General features: G+C 46.0%; 1 protein-coding gene across 1 annotated transcript in view; it reads right to left on the bottom strand.

The window, feature by feature from the left end:
- Positions 1 to 18,069, bottom strand: part of si:ch211-137a8.4 (neurofilament heavy polypeptide) — a gene marked incomplete in the record, with an annotated part of 43,109 nt that overhangs the window by 7,588 nt on the left and 17,452 nt on the right. The window contains 1 exon segment of the mRNA XM_024277465.2: positions 4,072 to 5,615. Coding sequence (XP_024133233.1) covers positions 4,072 to 5,404 — 1,333 coding nt within the window.

The following is an 18,069-nucleotide window of genomic DNA, read 5'->3' as shown; positions in this document are numbered from 1 at the left end:
ACCATCAAGACCATTCGAGAGTTTCATGACAAATAAAACGCAGATTAGCTCCAAACTCTGCAACATTTTGTTCTCCTGTTTGATATGAGGAGAGCAAGAAGACGACAATAAAAATGAAGCAATCCCGAGACGGCGAGTGACGGAATGGGATGCCTTAAAAAAACTTGAAATAAAACCTTGAAACCTCAGGTGTCGTTCCTAATCGAATCAGTAAAATCGGAATCGCCTTCTTTTTCATTGTCTTTGCAAACCACAAATGAATCAATGAATCAATAAAATCAATTCAAGTACAAGATCTGTGAATAACCTGTTTTCATGCTTAAATATACAACACTGTATTATCAGCGTAAAGCCGAATCATTCGATTTGAATTCGGCGTTGGGAATCAATAATCATTTCCAGAATTGACTCGATTCACCAGAGCCTGGATCAATTCGATTCCAATTCTTTCAATCTTCTCAATTCAGTTCGATTCAATTTGAGTTTACACATTTATACACATTTGTTTAGAAATACATTAATCATATATTATGTTTTGAATGTATTCATATAAATCTGATCCAGTTCACATACTGATAAATGTATCAGTGAAATACTGAGATTGTTAATATCATCCAGAGTTACATGATTCTCTAAAGGAGAAGTTCTAACCAAAATGTTCAGATCATTAACATGTAAACATTGTTCTGCTTCTCCTGGAGGACGTCTCAGTTTGACCACTAGGTGGAGATCACGCTATCGCATTACACTTTTTTCAAGAATAATAAGCAAAGAATGAGTAACAAACAATGTTTTAGACCACAAATGATTCCTTAAAAAATATTTCCTTAAAAGAGTTTAGAAAATTCCTGCCTGTGAGTTTATAAAGATGTTCATTTAGTCAGCAATGTGTGTTTAGGTTGAGCAAGCGTTAGCATTAGCCATCCTATGGGAAATGAAATTAAACCTTAGCATCAAGCTAGTGAACCTTAGCTTTATTTGCCAGATAAATCTCTATGATTATGGATGGATTTTCGATCTAAACAGCTTAAACTTGATTTTAGAAAGTCAGCCACAGTTGAAACCCAAGAATTCAGAATTTCTCTAGCAAATTTACCAGAAAGCCATAGTTGTGTTTTTTTTAGCCTAAAACTGTGATTAGTTTGTGTCATCAGCTTCAGCTCAGGTGTTGACGTTCTTTAAATTACCGAAATTCTTCAACTTTTTACGCAACTACCATAATTCCAATGGATTCTGAGGCAGAGAGAAGCTTCCTTGTGCCATCAGAATCTGTTAGAATCCCAGGAATTGTGTGAACGTTGAATATTTCGTTAGGGGGGATGTTCAAACAGCTGGTGGGCCTTTCCTTGCTGTGTTCAGACGCGTTCACAGTGTGAGTGTTCAATGCCGTCCAGCTGTGGAAGCAACAAAGAGGACGCTGTTCCACAGCTGAAAGACAGCGGTTCAAAGACAGACTCTGACTTTGTGGCAGCAGATCTTCTGATTTGTCCCAAATGTTATGAAACAGCTGATGTCCCAGAATAGGTTCTTCATGAGAATGTTTCAGGTTTCTGAGCCTCAGAGGATTTCTTTGGTGTTCTTCTGTGAAGCCGTCATAACCAGGATGGCAACCAGATCCACACACACCGGATCAGCCATGGATCATCACTGTTTCCAGGAGTGAAACATTTCCCCTCTCAACACGGATGCAGAGAAACGAATCCTGTTGTTCTGGGTACTGGCTGCGTCAATCAACATCAACTTCATCATTCAGTTTCATTTTTTGGTTCCTTTGATTTTCTAAGAAAACTAAAAAAATATCTCAAAATCCATTAAAGTCCCAATCCTTGTATCTATTCTCAAAGCGTCCCCATGATATTTTAAGTATGATGTTGTCCTATTTAGCCAAAAATGTTTTTAAAACTGTCATTTTTTTAGGACATGGTTTCTTCAGAGCAGCAGGACTTCATTAGAACTTTGTTAAGAACTTCTAAAGTATGTACGTAGCAACGCATGAACGTGGGAGTTTTGAACGCGGAGCTCTGAAACACGTCCATATGTGCGTTTATATAGACTTTATTGGAAGTGGTCGCTTAAATGCACGTTTCCGAGGCCGGTATGAACGAAGCTTTGGAGCTCTCGAGCTAATTTCAGACATTAGTCACTGCTTTTGTTCTGTTTTTAAGCTTGAATCTACAAAACTCCGTCGTCAGCGTAAAGTCGAATTCCCATTTTGATGAAGCCCATTCCCGCTGCTGAGAGATCTCTGTTTTCACAACAACCTCATGGCTATGAACCAGAACTGAGAAGTGGAGTGCACCGGTACTCTAATCCAGAACCAGTACCCTGACCTTAACCTGGTACCGGTTAGCATCCGGTGACACATCCAGGTCTGGTTCATGTATCGCATGTGGTACTGCGTCCAGTACTGCGGCCAGTACTGCGGCCAGTACCCTAACCCTAGGTGTCCCCAACTCCTCATTTTTTGGTTCTGGGTTAGGGTACTGGTTACAGCCACATCCCGAGGACCAGTTTGCGTGGAGTACTGCGTCCAGAACCGCGTCCTCATGCTTGTGGACCCTCGATTTTACGAACAGCCAGTATGTCCAAAAATTACTCAAAGGGTCCTTTACCAAAGTCAATATGTGACGACATGGGAATGAGAATGTGTTGTTTTTACGTTTGTCTGCTAGCTTACAGCTCGTCACACCTCCAACCTAACATTAGTGCTGCGATAAAAACAATGGATACTGTAATATCAGATCTATCCAGCCATATAGTTCTGATCCAGATTCCAGCTCGGACGAGGAAATCAAAGACGTTCCTGGATCTATTTGTTTGCAAGTGGGTGAATCAGAATGGAGCAGAGCAGGAAAGACGTATTTTCTGCATCACAAATACTGTCAAACCGCATTTTTTCCTCTGTTCCTGACTCACAACAACTGGAGTAAATACGCAGAGATGCAATTTTAAGAAGAATCTTCTATAAGAACATGTTAAAAACACCTAAAACAAGATTTTCACTGAAGTCTAATGAATGCTTTCTGAATCCTGGTTTGACCCAGATAACAACCGTCTTTCTGCAGACGGGCCGTACCGCTGTCTTGGTGAGATTCCAACAAGGTGTCCAAACCACCTTAACCAGGAGTGTCAAACTCAACCACACGAGGGGCCAAAATCCAAAACACACCTGAGGTCGCGGGTCGAACAGGATAAACATTTATTAAACACTCTAAAACGACATTTTCAAAACTTTAGAACTGTAACTTTTTAACATAATTGTAAACTAGATATATATCATTACCTGTGATAATGCTAGTGGGAATGCTGGAAGCTGAATTTGGCAGCTGAAGGTGCTAGTGCTGATATAGCTAAAGATGCTGAAATTAAAAGCTGAAATCACTGAAGCTGATAGCCAGCTAAAATATTAGCTAAATGCCCAATTAGCCTAAAAAACAGTAAAAAAACATGTGTTAGCCAAATCAGCTAGCATGTAGCTAATAAAATAGCAAAACTTCAAAATAGCCTAAAAAAATCCTAAAAGACACTAAAAAACAAAAACAAAAAGAGGCTAAATTAGCCAAAACAGTTTGGATGTAAATATTAGCCTAATTCCAAATCACCCTAAAAAAACAAACAAAAAAAGCTTAAATTAGCAAAAACAGCTAGAATGTAAATATTATCCAAACTCCAAAACAGCCTAAAAAAACGAAAAATAACCAACTAAATTAGCTTAAACAGCTTGCATGTCGCTGAAATATTATCTAAACTCTAAATTAGCCCAAATATCTTAGTAAATGCCAAAAAGTGTCTCTGAACCTAAAATCCTTCTGAATGTTGGGGTTCCTTCTCTATGTCTGAGAAGCTCGACGTCTCTGTTCGTTTTCACCTCAGCGTACATTCCTGCTGACCTGCATCCACTCAAACTGCTGCACCTTCCCATCCTGGAGGGAACGTTCCGTTTACGGATCAGAATCACGACTTTCTACAAGGTAGAGAGGACTCTCTATGATCAAGAAATCCCTCTGAAACATCGACTCCTTTGACCTCCGGAGGCGTCTCCGGGCAGGAGTTTGCGTGCAGGTGTCTCACCTGAGGCGGCGGCTGCAGTGGCGTCCTCCTCCCCAGTGGGGGCGCACTCTGTGTTGGCCCGCTTGCTCTTGGGGATGACTCTCTTCTTGAAGGAGGTCCAGATCTCGTTGGCGTGCTGCGTCACCGTTCCTCCTCCGGCTGCTGCCGCCTTTTCCTCCTCGCCTCCCTCTGCTTTCTCCTCCCCTCCCTCCGTCTTGGCCTCCTCGGCTCCTCCCTCAGCTTTGGCCTCCTCTCCCTCCTCGGCGTTCTCCTCCTTCTCGTCCTTGTCGGAGCCTTTGGCTTTGCCGCTGATGCCGACCACCGAGGAGTCTCTCTTCAGACCCTGGAAGGTCCAGGAGCGCTTCAGCTTCCACCTCTTGTGGCCTGACTCTTTGGAGTCTAGTGTGGAGGAGTCTCCGCCGCCTCCTTCTCCGTCTGCTCCTTCCTCCTTCCCGTCCTCTCCTGCGCTGCTCTTCTTGTGGGCTTTCTGGGCCATGAGCTTCTTGAAGGAGTGCCAGCGCTTCATGTGCTTGGTGGAGGTTGAAGTGGAGAGTTTCTGCTCCTCCTCTGCTCCTGCGGCCGCTCCTCCCTCCTCCAGGTTGGAGTCTGCAGTGGTGTTAAGTGCTTCGGGATCTTCTAGACGATCCAGGGACCTGGACCGAACCTTGACTTGCTTCTCAGGTTCGGCGGTGGCGGCGGCGGCGCCATCTTTTTTCTCGGTGCTGCGATGGGAGAAGATTCTGGCCACCGGCTTCCTGATGAGGTCTCGGACGGAGGACTTCGCTTCTGCCGGTTTGCTCTTCTCCGCCTTCTTCTCCTCTTCTTTCTCTCCATTTTCTGCAGGCTTTTCTGCCTCTCCTCCTTCTTCGCCTCCTTCTGCTCCTCCCTCGGCTGCAGCGGCCTCCTCCCCTGCCTTTTCTCCTTCCTTCTCGCCTCCTTCGGCTGTGCTCTCCTCACCTCCTCCTGCGGCGGCGCCGTGCTCCTTCTTCTTCCTCCCTCCCATCACCTTTCCCAGGCCGCTCTTGTTCAGGAAGGAGTCCAGGAAGGAGGTCTTGGGCTCGGCAGAGGCGGCGCTCTCCGAGCTTTGGGGAGGAGTGGCCTCCTCATTCGCCGCGGCTCCCTCCTCGGCGCCTCCTGGTGCCGCAGCGGTGTCGTTGCTCACAGTCTCTTTGTTTTCTGAGGCGTCGCTGTTGATGGCGGCGCCATCACTGTTGACGGCGGCGCCGTCCTTCTCAACGACCTCGCTGTGAACCGTCTCTGAGTTAGCCGGTTCTTCCGCCTCCGCCGGCTTGGTTTCCGGAGTCTTCCCGTCCTCCTGGACCACCGGCGCCGCACTGGCTTCAGTCGCCGCCATCTCGGAAAGGAAACACAATGACAACAACAACAAAAAGGGCGTCTTTCTTCTTCTTCTTCTCTTCCTTCCCTGGCCTTCTGCCCTCCTCTTCCTCTCTTTCTCTGGTGTTCGGTTCCTCCCTCAGTGGTGGCGCTCTCAGGTCATGGAGAGCAGAGCGGAGAGCATGGGCGAGGAAGAACGATACTCAGCATCCTACTCGTCCTCCAAACTCCTGCAGAGAAGGAAAGAGGAGGCGCAGATGGTTAATGGTCTAATCAACACCGCAGACATTCAATTAGTCTGGTCTGAAGGCAGAGCATCAGAGGGAGGATCTCACAGGGATCTGGGGCTATTACACCGTTTAGTTCTGAGCTGACGTCTGCTTCATTATGTGGCAGACTGCGGCGGCGGCGATGAAACTTCCACAAAGTACCAGAATGCTCTCTGGGGCCCTTCTGCTCCTTTTGGGATGGAAGCTGAGTTTTTATCGACTTTATCAGCTGATTTCAAAAACAAAAACATTTAAAGGACTTATTCTACATTTATAACTAAACTTCATATTAATCCTTTTAGAAAACCACTCTGATGAAAGTCCTGTTTGTGTTTTTAACTTGTTCATTTCTCCTCTCCCTGACGGTTTACTCATCTGATCTGGTATCTGGATCAGAACCGTATAGCTGGATAGCTCCGATATCACTCCATTTTTGTTGTGAGGGGCTGTAAGCTAGCAGGAGAAACAGGTTTGTCCACATTTTTTGTGATAGCCTCACTTGTGTTTGACCGCATTGACTTAAGTGGTGATTCAGTGGGTTAGCTTGCTAAGATAGCCAGATGCCTGGTGGACAGTGTAGCATGCTAGCGAGCGCCTCTGTAGCATGCTAGCATGCTCTGCTGTATTGAGCCAGCTTTGCTGTCCACCAGGTGGCAGGCTAGCGTAGCATCTAACCCACTGAGTGTCCACTTAAGCCACTGTGGACAAACACAAGTGGTCACCACAGGAACTGTGGACAAACCCAAATTTTCTGCCAGCTTTTAAAATAATTTCTCTTCTGATTTGAAACCCCTTCAGCTGCTGAGAGCTTGGCTCTGTAAACTTGTATCCGTGAGTAGAACTGTCACAATTAGTTGTCGACTATTAAAACGGTTGATGGCTAATTTAATAATCTATCGTCCTAATTTTTATTATTTTGAGTTAACATATAGCTTTAACACAATAAGTTTAAAGTTAAAGGTTGTTAAGATGTGAGTTTTACTTCCAGTTTATGTACGATCCGTGTAGTCGACTAACGAAATAAGACCATCTGTGATTAGTCGACTGTTATAATAATCATTTGTGACAGCTCTAACGTCCATTTTCGGCGTCACAAATATGATCTTTTTCAAACTGCATTTGTGATTCACAACAAACTGACTAAAGAAATTCAAATGTCAGCTGATTTTGTTCTACATTTGTCCTCCATCACCACAAAAATGCCACGTGAACATCTTAAAAACACCTTTTCATGACAGAACCGTGTCCACAGGGTTTCCTAAACGCCTGCAGCCTTCTTCTGAGCGACGCTTCGTCATCACTCCTCTACCCGCCGGCGCGGTTCTCTCTCCGCCTCAGACCGGTTCACTTCCCTTCTGAGTGTGAGGGAACCCGCCGGACGGGCTGAAGACGAGCCCGGCGCTCGTGCTTCAGCGGAAACATCCCTGCTCTCTGATTCGTTTGAGCAGACGGCTGCCGTCCACATTTGGAGGTAGTAACACCTTTGAGAGCGGCGTGAATCAGCAGCACCGGCGTCTCGGGGCGCTCAGACTGAGTCAGCCCGGAGGACGGACGGCTGAGCGGAGAGTAAACACATAAATCACATGCACCAGATAATCCCACGGCGCTGCTGCTGCCACAAACGGCTGACCAGCTGCTCTGCTCCAGCCGTGCCCGCCGGATGGGCGGGGCTTCGGACGGCGGTCTGGCTGCAGGACTCTCCAGTGTTGTTTCACACCTCTGCGGCACAGATTAGAGACGGATCGTTTGTCGGAGGCTAAATTAACCAGCCGGATGATCCTCTCCTCTAAGAACGAGCAACACCAGCCGCCATGACTCCTGAAAGGGAAACCCTCCGTCCTAAAAAACAAAAAAAACCTTCTCAACTGATCAGAGGGAAGAGCATCTTCAGGCTGCAGAGCAGCTGGAGCAGAACTCTTCCTGAGGACGTCCTCGTTGTAAGGAGGTTGATGGTTCGATTCCTGCTCTCTCCTGTTTAAACATCCTAAAGTGAGACAGGGCTGCCTCCAAACCTCTGAGCCTCTGAGCCTCTGAGCTTCTCTTTCATGTGTGATGGATGACAGGCAGGAAGTTTAGATTGTTCTCCTAAAAGTGTTTCATTCCAGCAGGTTGGATTTTGAGGAGCGCGAGGAGGAAGGAGAGCAGAAACCTCCTGGACAGCCTGAACACCTGTCAGCAGGTGAACCGCGGACGCTCCTCAAGCACATCACAGAACGATCAATCTGACCAGAATCAGAGCAGAGAGGAACAACCGGGACCTCCGTCTGCTTTACGGCCTCCGTTCACGTCCTCGTCAGCATGAAGTTCGATTTCAGGACTCTCCAACAAGACGCTTGTTTGCTGCATTAATATGGAGGGATTTTTGTTCCAATGCTGCGAGTAAAAGTCAGTTTTGAGATCAAAATGTTCTAAATTGCAAACAAAATATAGTGTATGAATAACAATTCATATATTGCAAATGAAAAAATATAATATTTGCTTTCAAAAAATGTGTTTGCGTTCAAATTTTTTTTATTGCATTTACAAACTTTGTCTTTTTAGTTCTACTGTGACTTTTGCTTGCAACATGGTGGCACCAAAGTCACTCCATACATTAAACCCCCGAACGTCAGAGGAGTCTTTGAGTCGCCGCGGTCAATAACCCGGATCTGCTGTTGTGTTTGAGACAGACGGCTCTGGTCTGGGACAGAAAAACCTGCAGGTTTGTTCTTCTCTTCATCTGCTGTCGCCGAAGGACTGAAACGCTCCAGAACATTTATTTAAAGAATAAAAAACACAATCGATCTGCCGTAGGAACCCTGAAGCTCCAGCAGCTTCAGCCTGAAGCTCTGAGGAGGAAACAGCAGCTGCTCTCCTGACACATGTCAGGATCCTGTCAGCAGGGGGCGCCAGACGCTGCAGGGGATCATAAAGTAGCAAAAGCCAAAAACTGATCTTCTGTTGAAATGTTTCCACGACCTTCAGCTTTCTCTGAGAGCTTTCTGATATTTCAGGACAGGCTGGAGCTCCAGAACAGATTCTGTCTGCACGACTGCCTGCGCCTGCACGCAGCTGCAGCCGTGCAGACGCAGAGCTGCTGCTGGGATCTGCCTCAGAGCCGTGAAACCATCAGCAGCTCGCTTTCTTTCATGCGTTTTTTCTGCAGCAGAGCGGCGAGCTGGATGTGAGGCTGAAGCCCGAGGAGCTGGAGCAGCATCAGACGGAGGAGGATGACAAAATGGAGGGAGGAGGAGTGGTGCAGACGGGCTGATTACGTCTCTTTTTCCACTCGTTTGTTCACCTCCATCCATCCATCTGTCTGGTTTCTCCTCCTGAGCGTCTGCTCCTCCTTCTCCTCCTCTTTGTCTGCGCTTCAAACCGTTTTCTCATCTCTTTCTCTCGTGTTTCTCCCTTTTTTCTCTCAGTAATTTGCATTCCTCTCTTTAATTTCCCTCCTTGGACCATCTCTCACATCATCTCCTCTGCAGTCGGTTTCTCCTTTTTCTGACCGTCTGTTACTCCTCCTGTCTGACGTCTCAATGTCAGTGGAGGCAGAGCTTCAGAAGGAGGAGAAACCAAACGAGGAGTTCAGAGGAGCAGCAGCCTCCTTCTCTGTGACCCCTCCAGACAATCTGACCTCAAACATCTGAAATCCTCGTTTCTGAGCCAAACGGCGCGACGGAGAACATGAACCACCGAGTGTTCTGCGTCCCTAAAGCTGCAGTTCAGACGGAAACCTGAAGATTCTTCAACATTTTCTAAAGCACTCTTCTAAACTAGCCGTATTAGCATAGCAGCACCGGGAGCTCACCTCGTATGGACTTAGTAGACCACTTCCAAAAAACAAACCTACCAAATCTCAAAAAACAACATTGAATGTTCGCTCCATTTTCAATGTAATGTGCAAATCAAAAAATGCTAGAGTTTAAGCTTGTAGGTTTTATCAGTGGGAGGAGAAAGCTGACCAGAAACACAGGAGCAACTGAACTGAACAACAGCTGTTTTCTGAACTCTGAGAGCGCAGCTGCTGCGTCTGCAGCTGCTGCGTCTGCAGCTGCTGCGTCTGCAGCTGCTGCGTCTGCTGCTGCTGCGTCTGCAGCTGCTGCGTCTGCAGCTGTTGCGTCTGCAGCTGCATGCATCAGTCTTCTGCAAACGCAGCGGAGGAGGGCGGAGCTTTTCTGTCCGTCTGCACAGGTGAAAACAACCTGCAGCCTAATTCATGCTCTCCTCTGACCAGCCGTAACTCCGCCCACTGCTCACGTTCAGCAGCCAATGGGCAATGTGCAGGACCTCCCTCTGCATTCAGCATATGACCACTCAGTCATTTCCGGTTGGGGCAGTGTGCTGTTGTTAATGTGGAAATAGTATTTGGACTTTAAAATATGTTTTATGGAGAGTCACTTTAAATGATGTTAGACGATGTTCTTTTTTCTAGCAAAATTCTCCAAAATAAAAATGCAAAAGAATTTAGATTGTTTTTGTCGTCCTACATAACAAACTTTGAAGCTAACTTGCTAATGCTAATGCTTTTTAGCGCATGTTTACGTGCGACCAGCTCTAAAACTGAAGGATATTCATGTTGGCGACGCGTTATAGATGCAGATCGCTGCATTGATTCGTGTATTTTACGTGAATCCAAAGCTAAACGTATTTAGTGAAGTCCTGTTAGCGATCACGCAGGGACCTTTTAGAGCATTAACCCGAACCGGAACCGTAATCCTAACCTTAACCTTTACTCCGGGTCTGTGCAGAACTGACTGCAGTATTTACAAAACGACATGTTAACACCGCTGTCACTTTTCATTTGGGCTAATGCTAGCTAGCATGAAAGACACGTGTGATTATCGCTGTCTTTATCTTTATGACCCGTTAGTTGTGTTTCAGTTACTCTACATCCGAGTGTTTCTAAACTTGTGTAAATGTAATTTTCAGTGTCAGAATCAGTCTGAGACAGGATTCCTTTCCTACGTCTCAACAGAGGCGAGGCTACCGTTAGCGCACGCCGCTATGGCTCCATGAAGAAGGCAGAAGCTCCTCATCATCAGCTGAGAGTAGATCAGTAATCCCAAAGTCACTTTGAAGTTGGTTTACACATAAAAGGTTCTGTTGAGCAGGTTTTAATGTTCTACCAGAGCTACGTTTCATCCCAAGAAGTCACATGATCATACAGTACATGATCATACAGTACATGATAGCGTTTTGTGAGTACTGGCTGTTTGGTGTTTCATGAAGGCAAACTTTGTCTTTTTGTCATTGTGTATACACATAATGACAAACTAACATACAATGTAAGAAATAACAAAAATAAACCAGGGAGAGTACGCGGAGATTTTCTAAGTCCACACATATAAATAGCCACAACCGGAACCATGTAAGGAGTCTTATGTGAAACCAGAAATACGTCACACAGCTCCGAGCATAGAGTCCATTCAATGATCAAACATCTGAATGAGTCGTCGAGTGTTGGGTGGCGTCTCTTAAGAACGGTGGCGTTCCTGTGAAGGTGATGGAGGTCACTCAGACATCAAACGTTTCAACAGTAGAAAAGATGAAGGGTACATGAGAGTCCAGGACCCTCAGGTGCACCCTGTGTCTGGAGTATCAGACTCCAGTCCAGCTTCACCTGCGGCTAATCACCTGGATCAGTGTTTTTAACCAATAAAGAGCTTCAATGGCTGGTTGGTTGGAATACATGTGGGATGGCGGCCCCCAAAGGCCTGCAGTTTAACCCCTCTGGACTCTGAGCTTTCACAGCAACGCGTCCGGCTTTGATCCAGATTTCCCCCGATAACCCAGATTATCGACAGGTGTAAACGCTCTCAGGAGCATCCTGGAATCCTCCTGCAGTCATGGGTCTCATTTATCAGAGAACGGGTCACATGACAGCAGAGGATCAACACTTGAGTTCGGACCGCCACCCGTCACTGTAAACGATCACACCTGCATTTAGGAGATCTTTCCTCGACACGCCCACAAGATTTCCCTCCAATCATTGGTGGATAGCAAACCAATCGACAGAGAGAGTACAACCTGAGTGCCCTAGTGGTGGAGTGGTCGCCCTGAGACTGCCTTAAATCCATGGTTGGGGTATAATGAAGACCCCCAGCCTCAGGGGGTTGGTTTGATTTGACTGCAGCTCCTGTATTTGACCTCTTTTGACCCCTCCCCCCAAATTACGAGAACCCCCCCCCGCACTCCCCCTGGGTGTAGTGCTGCTACAAACGACTATTTCAATAGTTGACTAATCACCAATTATTTTTTCCAATTAGTCGACTAAACGAGTGATGCACAAAGTGGATGTAAAACACTCATTATTAACTTTTAACAAACTAAAATCTAGATATACAAGATTACCTGGAATAATGTTAGTGTGAATGCTTAAACTGACTTTGGCCGCTGAAGATGCTGAAATTAATAGCTAAAAATGCTGAAGCTGGTAGCCAGCTAAAATATTTGACTGAAACTGAAAAAAGCCTAATTAATTAGCCAAAGCAGCTACTAGCATGCAGCTGAAATATTAGTTAAATTCCAAAATCGCCTAAAAAACCTTAATAAATGTCAAAATAGTCCAAAAGTTAGCAGAAGGCTAATATAACTTTCAACTTTACGACACTCTCACTCTCCAACACTATTAAATTAGTCGTCAACTATTTTAATGACTGATTACTCGTCGATTAGTCGACCAATCGTGGCAGTCCTACCCAGGTGTGACAGCTGATGGAGAGGGGGGTGAAAAAACAGAAACTCTCTTGTTGCTTTTTACAAGTTCGAAGAACTAAAATAAATCAGGAAACGACTTTACATCTTTTTGATTTTCAGACTGAAATGTTGTTCATGACTCGAACGGATGACCAGGTGGGAGGAGCTTCGCCCCCCCTCAGGAAAACGTATCAGTGACTGATAAAGGAGAGGAAACGAAACGATAGTCTGCAGTGTTTTTGTCCCTTCTCCTCTGCGGAGAGCTTCGTCTGCCGGAGCGTCTGTGTCTCGGCGTCTGCGATCTAATCCCTCCGGATGCTCGTTAATGTAGCTCTAATGGGGGTCAATGGGGGGGCGGCGGTGCAGCCCATCTCCACGTCCCACTTCACGCTGCGATAATGGCTCTCATCTTCACACCTTCGCTTTATCCACACCTACAGCTCGGCTGCCGCGTTCTCAGACAATCGTGTGTTTCATTCAGCCACCCCCCTCCCCCCGGGGTGGGCGGGGCTGTTCTGACTGCATGGAATCCAGTCCTGCAGACAATCCGACCAAAGTCACAGATGGGATTTTGTTCCCCTCCAGAAATCTTCAGATGTATTCTTTTTTCTGGATAAATCCATGACTCGTGGAAATGATCAGAAAGCCTGTTTGTGTCCTAATCAATACCAGAGTTTGAACACAGAAATAAAACAAACTCTTCTGCCACAGAGAAGGTCTCATTGATTTTTGGGTTGGCGGTGACGCCGTTGTCAGCCGAAAGTCTTCCTGATCTACAATGTTTAAGCTGAAAGCTGAGCGCTATCAGCTGGTTCTCACGCTGCAGCGGGACATCTGGGTCACGGTCGTCCTTTAACGCCACAGAAGATACATAAGTGCCCGTAGGAACTCCACATAAACTACACTCTGCTTGTCAGATTTCCTCATTTCTAACAGTCAGGCTGCAGTAAGGAGCGCACACGCCTTCATCACACCTGCTTCCCCCTTACAGACCCTCATGTGTTGTAGAAGTGTTCACTACGACCTGTCGCCCGCAGCACGCCCATAGAAAAACTGTGTGTCAAACGCATTCTCTCATATATGGACGTATGGTTTTGGCCTCCGTCACTTGTTGACGTTTTGGGTGTCCCCAACTCGTTTTTGATGTGCTGACTGTTCCCATTAAATCAGGGGTCCCCACCCTCCGGGCAACGAACCAGTACCGGACCACGGGCCATTTGGTACCGGGCCACAGACAAGAAAAATCTGGATAAACCTATCAGGATAGGGGGTGTATTGGCAAGGGCCTGGTAATACAATACAAACTGCGATAGCCAGTTCATGATCCCAAGACTACCAGAAGAAACTTTCACTATTTTTTAGAGTATATAATAATTAATTGTAATAAAATGGAAAAATAAATTGTATCTAATGATCACAATGCTAAGCACTGCAACGGTTTCAAATATACAGGTTGCTTGTACCCAAACACATTGATGGTGTAATAAATAGTTAATTATTGCCATGTCAGCATTTTAAATCAATACAAGTATCGCCAAATGAAGTATCACTAAATCATTTTTTTTCTACAGCCCTAAATCAGGGGTCCCCAACCCTCGGGACGAGGACTAGAACCGGTACCTTAACCTTAACCTGGTACCGGTTGCATGTCCAGATCGTCGGGCATCCCCGATTTAATGGGAACAGTCAGCACGTCAAAAATGACGAGTTGGGGACACATAAACGTCAAAAAGTGATGCGCAGAGGCCCCAACCATATCTAAATATGTATATGACGAGATGGGAGTGAGAATGTGTTGGTGTGACTCTTGGACATAATATAAATTATCTATAAATGATCTATCATTTACATAATCTACAAGAATCAACAGATTCTGACATAGAAAAAAGCAGCTTTTCTCATCACCTTTGTGCCGTTATGTAACACTACGTCCACGCCGCAATAGACACGCCGCACTTTTCTCTGTGCCAGAATCCACTGGAATTACGTTCATTCCATCAACAGTAGAAGAGTTACAGAAGTAGAAAGAAGGTCAACAACAGATCCAAACATTCGGTGTTAAAGGGTTAATGTAAGGAGGACAGCTTTGGGCATATGAGAAAGAATTCCTAAAGAGTTTAAAGTGTTTTTATATTTCTATTATGGTCTGTCTTTGAAGAAAATCGTTGTTTTCAGTTTGGTTTACGGTTCTGGTTTGATGGCGTTTTTTAAAAACAAAAAACTGGACCTCCTCTGCAAGCTCACCTGCCATGTCCAACGGATTCAAGTATTCAGTCAACATCGATTTCAAATAGTAAAAAAACTAATAAAGTATTCACTCACTGTAACCATATGAACCATAAGAGCAGCTACGGCTCTGAAATCAGAGAATCTGCTGTGACTGAAGATCTTAGCGGTTCGTGTCGACGCCAGCTCCCCGTCAGCCGCAGAGGTGAGAATGACCCAACTCGGCACGCGTAAACAGAAATGTCTGCTGGCATCTTCACGTCCTCTGGAGTTTGGCAACACCTGAGCGTTTCCATCTGTCTGTCTGACTAATACCTGATGCAGAACCCACGAGCAGAATCTGTTTGGCAAACCGGCTGACAGAAGCAGTTTCTGTGTCTGCACAGCAGAAACTGGTTTCTGCTCAAACATCTACAACCTCTCCATCTTTTCCTGGACCTGCAGCCTCCTCCTGATCCGATCTGCTCATGCCTCACGAGGAGGTTGTTCTGGTGACGTTCTCACCAGCTGTCCTTCAAGAGCTCCTCAGGACGTGAAGAAAAGGAGTTTTACTCTTCCAAGATGGCCGAACATGGCTCCCATTTCTCCTCTGTAATGTCACTTCAACAAACTTCTGCATACGTCAAGTGACTCTTGCGGTCCGAAAGGAGTTTCCTTAAATTAACTGTCATTAAAGGCCATGTGAGCCAAAGCTGAGGATGTAGCAGCAGATTGTCTTGGTCCTCAACATCCGCCGCTATGCTAGTTTTCCAGACATTCCTGCTCCATTAGCTGCTGGTTCCCTGGATCAAGAGTTTGAATTTGATCCAAACCTGCAGCGATCAGGGCGGGAACATCTGGAACACAAGCGCAGTAGATGTTGAGGTTAGCAGATCCAACCGCCTCCAAAAGCAAGAGATTCTCATCCCAGAGACATTACATATTGCCGTTTTGGCGATTTGACTTGTTCTCTGTTCATAAAATCAAAATGGTAAATACTTGTATTGCGCTTTTCTACCTTCCCTGAAGGCCCAAAGCGCTTTACCATCACAGATACATTCACACACTGGCGCCAACCTTCCACCAGGGGCAATTCGGGGTTGGGTGTCTTGCCCAAGGACACTTCGACACATGGCGGGCAAGGCGGGAATCAGGGTTAGGGTATTTTACCGGATTTGGGTGCCGGTGTGCTACGTGTCGCGGCCCCGAGGTTGAGGGCCAGTGATTTAATAGGAACAGCCAGTACGTTGAAAAATGATGTCTTGGGGACACCCAAAACTTAAAAAATTGACCTCAACCATAGATCAACATGTGACAAGCTGGGAGTAAGAATGTGTTGCCAAAAGCCACATTTCCAACAGACCACCGGAACAGTCGTGTCTGATCAGCAGGAAGTCCCAAAGACTCGAATGCTGTTAAAAGCAAAAATGTCGGCTCAATAAACTCTTCTTCTGTCTGGCCTGGGACTGGTTTCTACTCTGACCGGTGACAGGAAACGCCATCCCTGACCCAAAGATGGCTGCCACCAGCCTCACCTCGACTCCCGCCCCCTCGGCCTGATCCTCCACCAAAACCTTCCCTTGTTAGGCGGATTTTTGAAAAATATGATCCATGAACAGCTTTGGCACGTTCTGGCGGGATAAACAGTTGTTGTGGTTGTTGTTGCAGTGGATTAAAGCCTGGTGCAGCAGATTGCCTTCTGAGAGAACCAACAGCCTTTTAGTGTAAAGGTATTAAGCCCAGGTTTAATCCACCACTAGGAGAGCAGCCAATTTCAAGTGGATTCGCAGGACAACTCCTCGTCCTTCTGCGTTTGTCTTCAGCCAACCGTCAACAATAAACGCAACAAAACCCAACAATAAACGTTAGCATCATTTTTCTGGATTAAAGCTTTTAGCATCATAAACTCTGACTGTAGTTCACTCCTGGACACCAACAAACTGCAGCTGAAATGCAGACAAGAGCATCCAAATAGTTCTGGATACGGTCCCAGGTAACCAGACTGTTTCTGTGCAGACCGGCACCAAACCACACCTGTAACCCAGTATGTAGTCTGAGAGTTGGAGGGACAAATGGGGAGTGGAGATTCATGGGTCGTCTCACTGCTAGGGAGGAGAACCACATTTAAACTGGTTCTCCAAACTGTAGTTGGTACCGGGAATTCTCCTCCAACAGTCTTCTTAACGTGGGTCAAACCACACATGTGGGTCAAACCACAAACGTGGGTCAAACCACAAACGTGGGTCAACCATCTGTTCCTTCTAACTCAGTCCAACAGGAAAAGGTGGAGAGGAAAAGTCCCGCCTTGACCTGCTGCTTTCAGTTTCTTTAGGGAAGAATCCAACAACCGAGTGAACCGACGGTGTGCAGATGACACCGGTCCCTGAGGAGTCTGTAGATGATTTCACTGATCCTATGGATCAGCTCACATAACGTTAAACTATTTAAGGAAAAATAACTCGACACGTTCCGGTGTGTTCTGAAGTCCTTCAACCCACAATCCTCAAACACGTGGTAGATGCTGGATTTTATATTTTTCAGATGCAAACTAACAGATGGAAGACCATCGTTTCAGTCAGGTGATGTCAACAAAACGACAGGAGACAAAATAAAAAAAGATGATTTTTGCTCATCTGAATCCTTGGGTCTGTCAGAGATTGGGGCTCCATGCCGGTGCAGACTTAGCACTGTCGCCAAGTTGGCATGTGGCTTCATGGGTTGGTGCCTTGAAGCTGTCAATGTGTGTGTATGTGGTTGTGAGGCCCCGTGACAGACCGGCGACAAGGTGTCCCCTACCCACTGACTGTATATGAGAACTGAGTGGCCCCTCCCCCCTGGGGGGATGTACCAATGAAATCCCATTTACATTTATAGAGAAATAAACAGCTGTACTCGATCATTCTATTGATCAGAATAACAATTCCCGCTCTGGTGCCTTTTAACATTTTCTTGATAATCCTATTTTTATTTTTTTCTCAAGTTATAAACTGACCAATCAGATGCCTGATTAAAAGTAGGTGGAGCCTGCTGGACTCCTCGCTCAAAACGTTCAACTGACAGATTTCGTGTGGCCCATTTTCAAGCGGTGGGGGTGTGGCTTTCCAACATGCTCACTCCTGATTGGTGAGATTGGTTGCCATAGAAACGATAACTCAGACCGTCTTGGACATTTACTGCTCACCGATGATGTCTGGCTCCAACACGGTGAGAAAACGGCGACTGAGCTGACTTCACTTGATTGGAGCTGGAGGTAGACCATCTTCTGTGGATGATGTCACACTCGCTCATTCCAGTTCTCTGATACAGTCGCCTTCACCAAACAGTAACTGGGATAGGCTCCAGCAACCCCGCAACTTCAAAAGGGATTCAGCGAGTACAGAAGATGGACGGATGGATGGACGGATGGATGGATGGATGGATGAATGGATGGATGGATGATGGATGGATGGATGGATGATGGATGGATGGATGGATGATGGATGGATGATGGATGGATGGATGATGGATGGATGAATGGATGGATAAATGATGG

This window comes from Oryzias melastigma, linkage group LG13 (genome assembly GCF_002922805.2).
Source record: "Oryzias melastigma strain HK-1 linkage group LG13, ASM292280v2, whole genome shotgun sequence".
NCBI lineage: Eukaryota > Metazoa > Chordata > Actinopteri > Beloniformes > Adrianichthyidae > Oryzias > Oryzias melastigma.
This window is presented reverse-complemented; position numbering and strand designations above follow the sequence as displayed.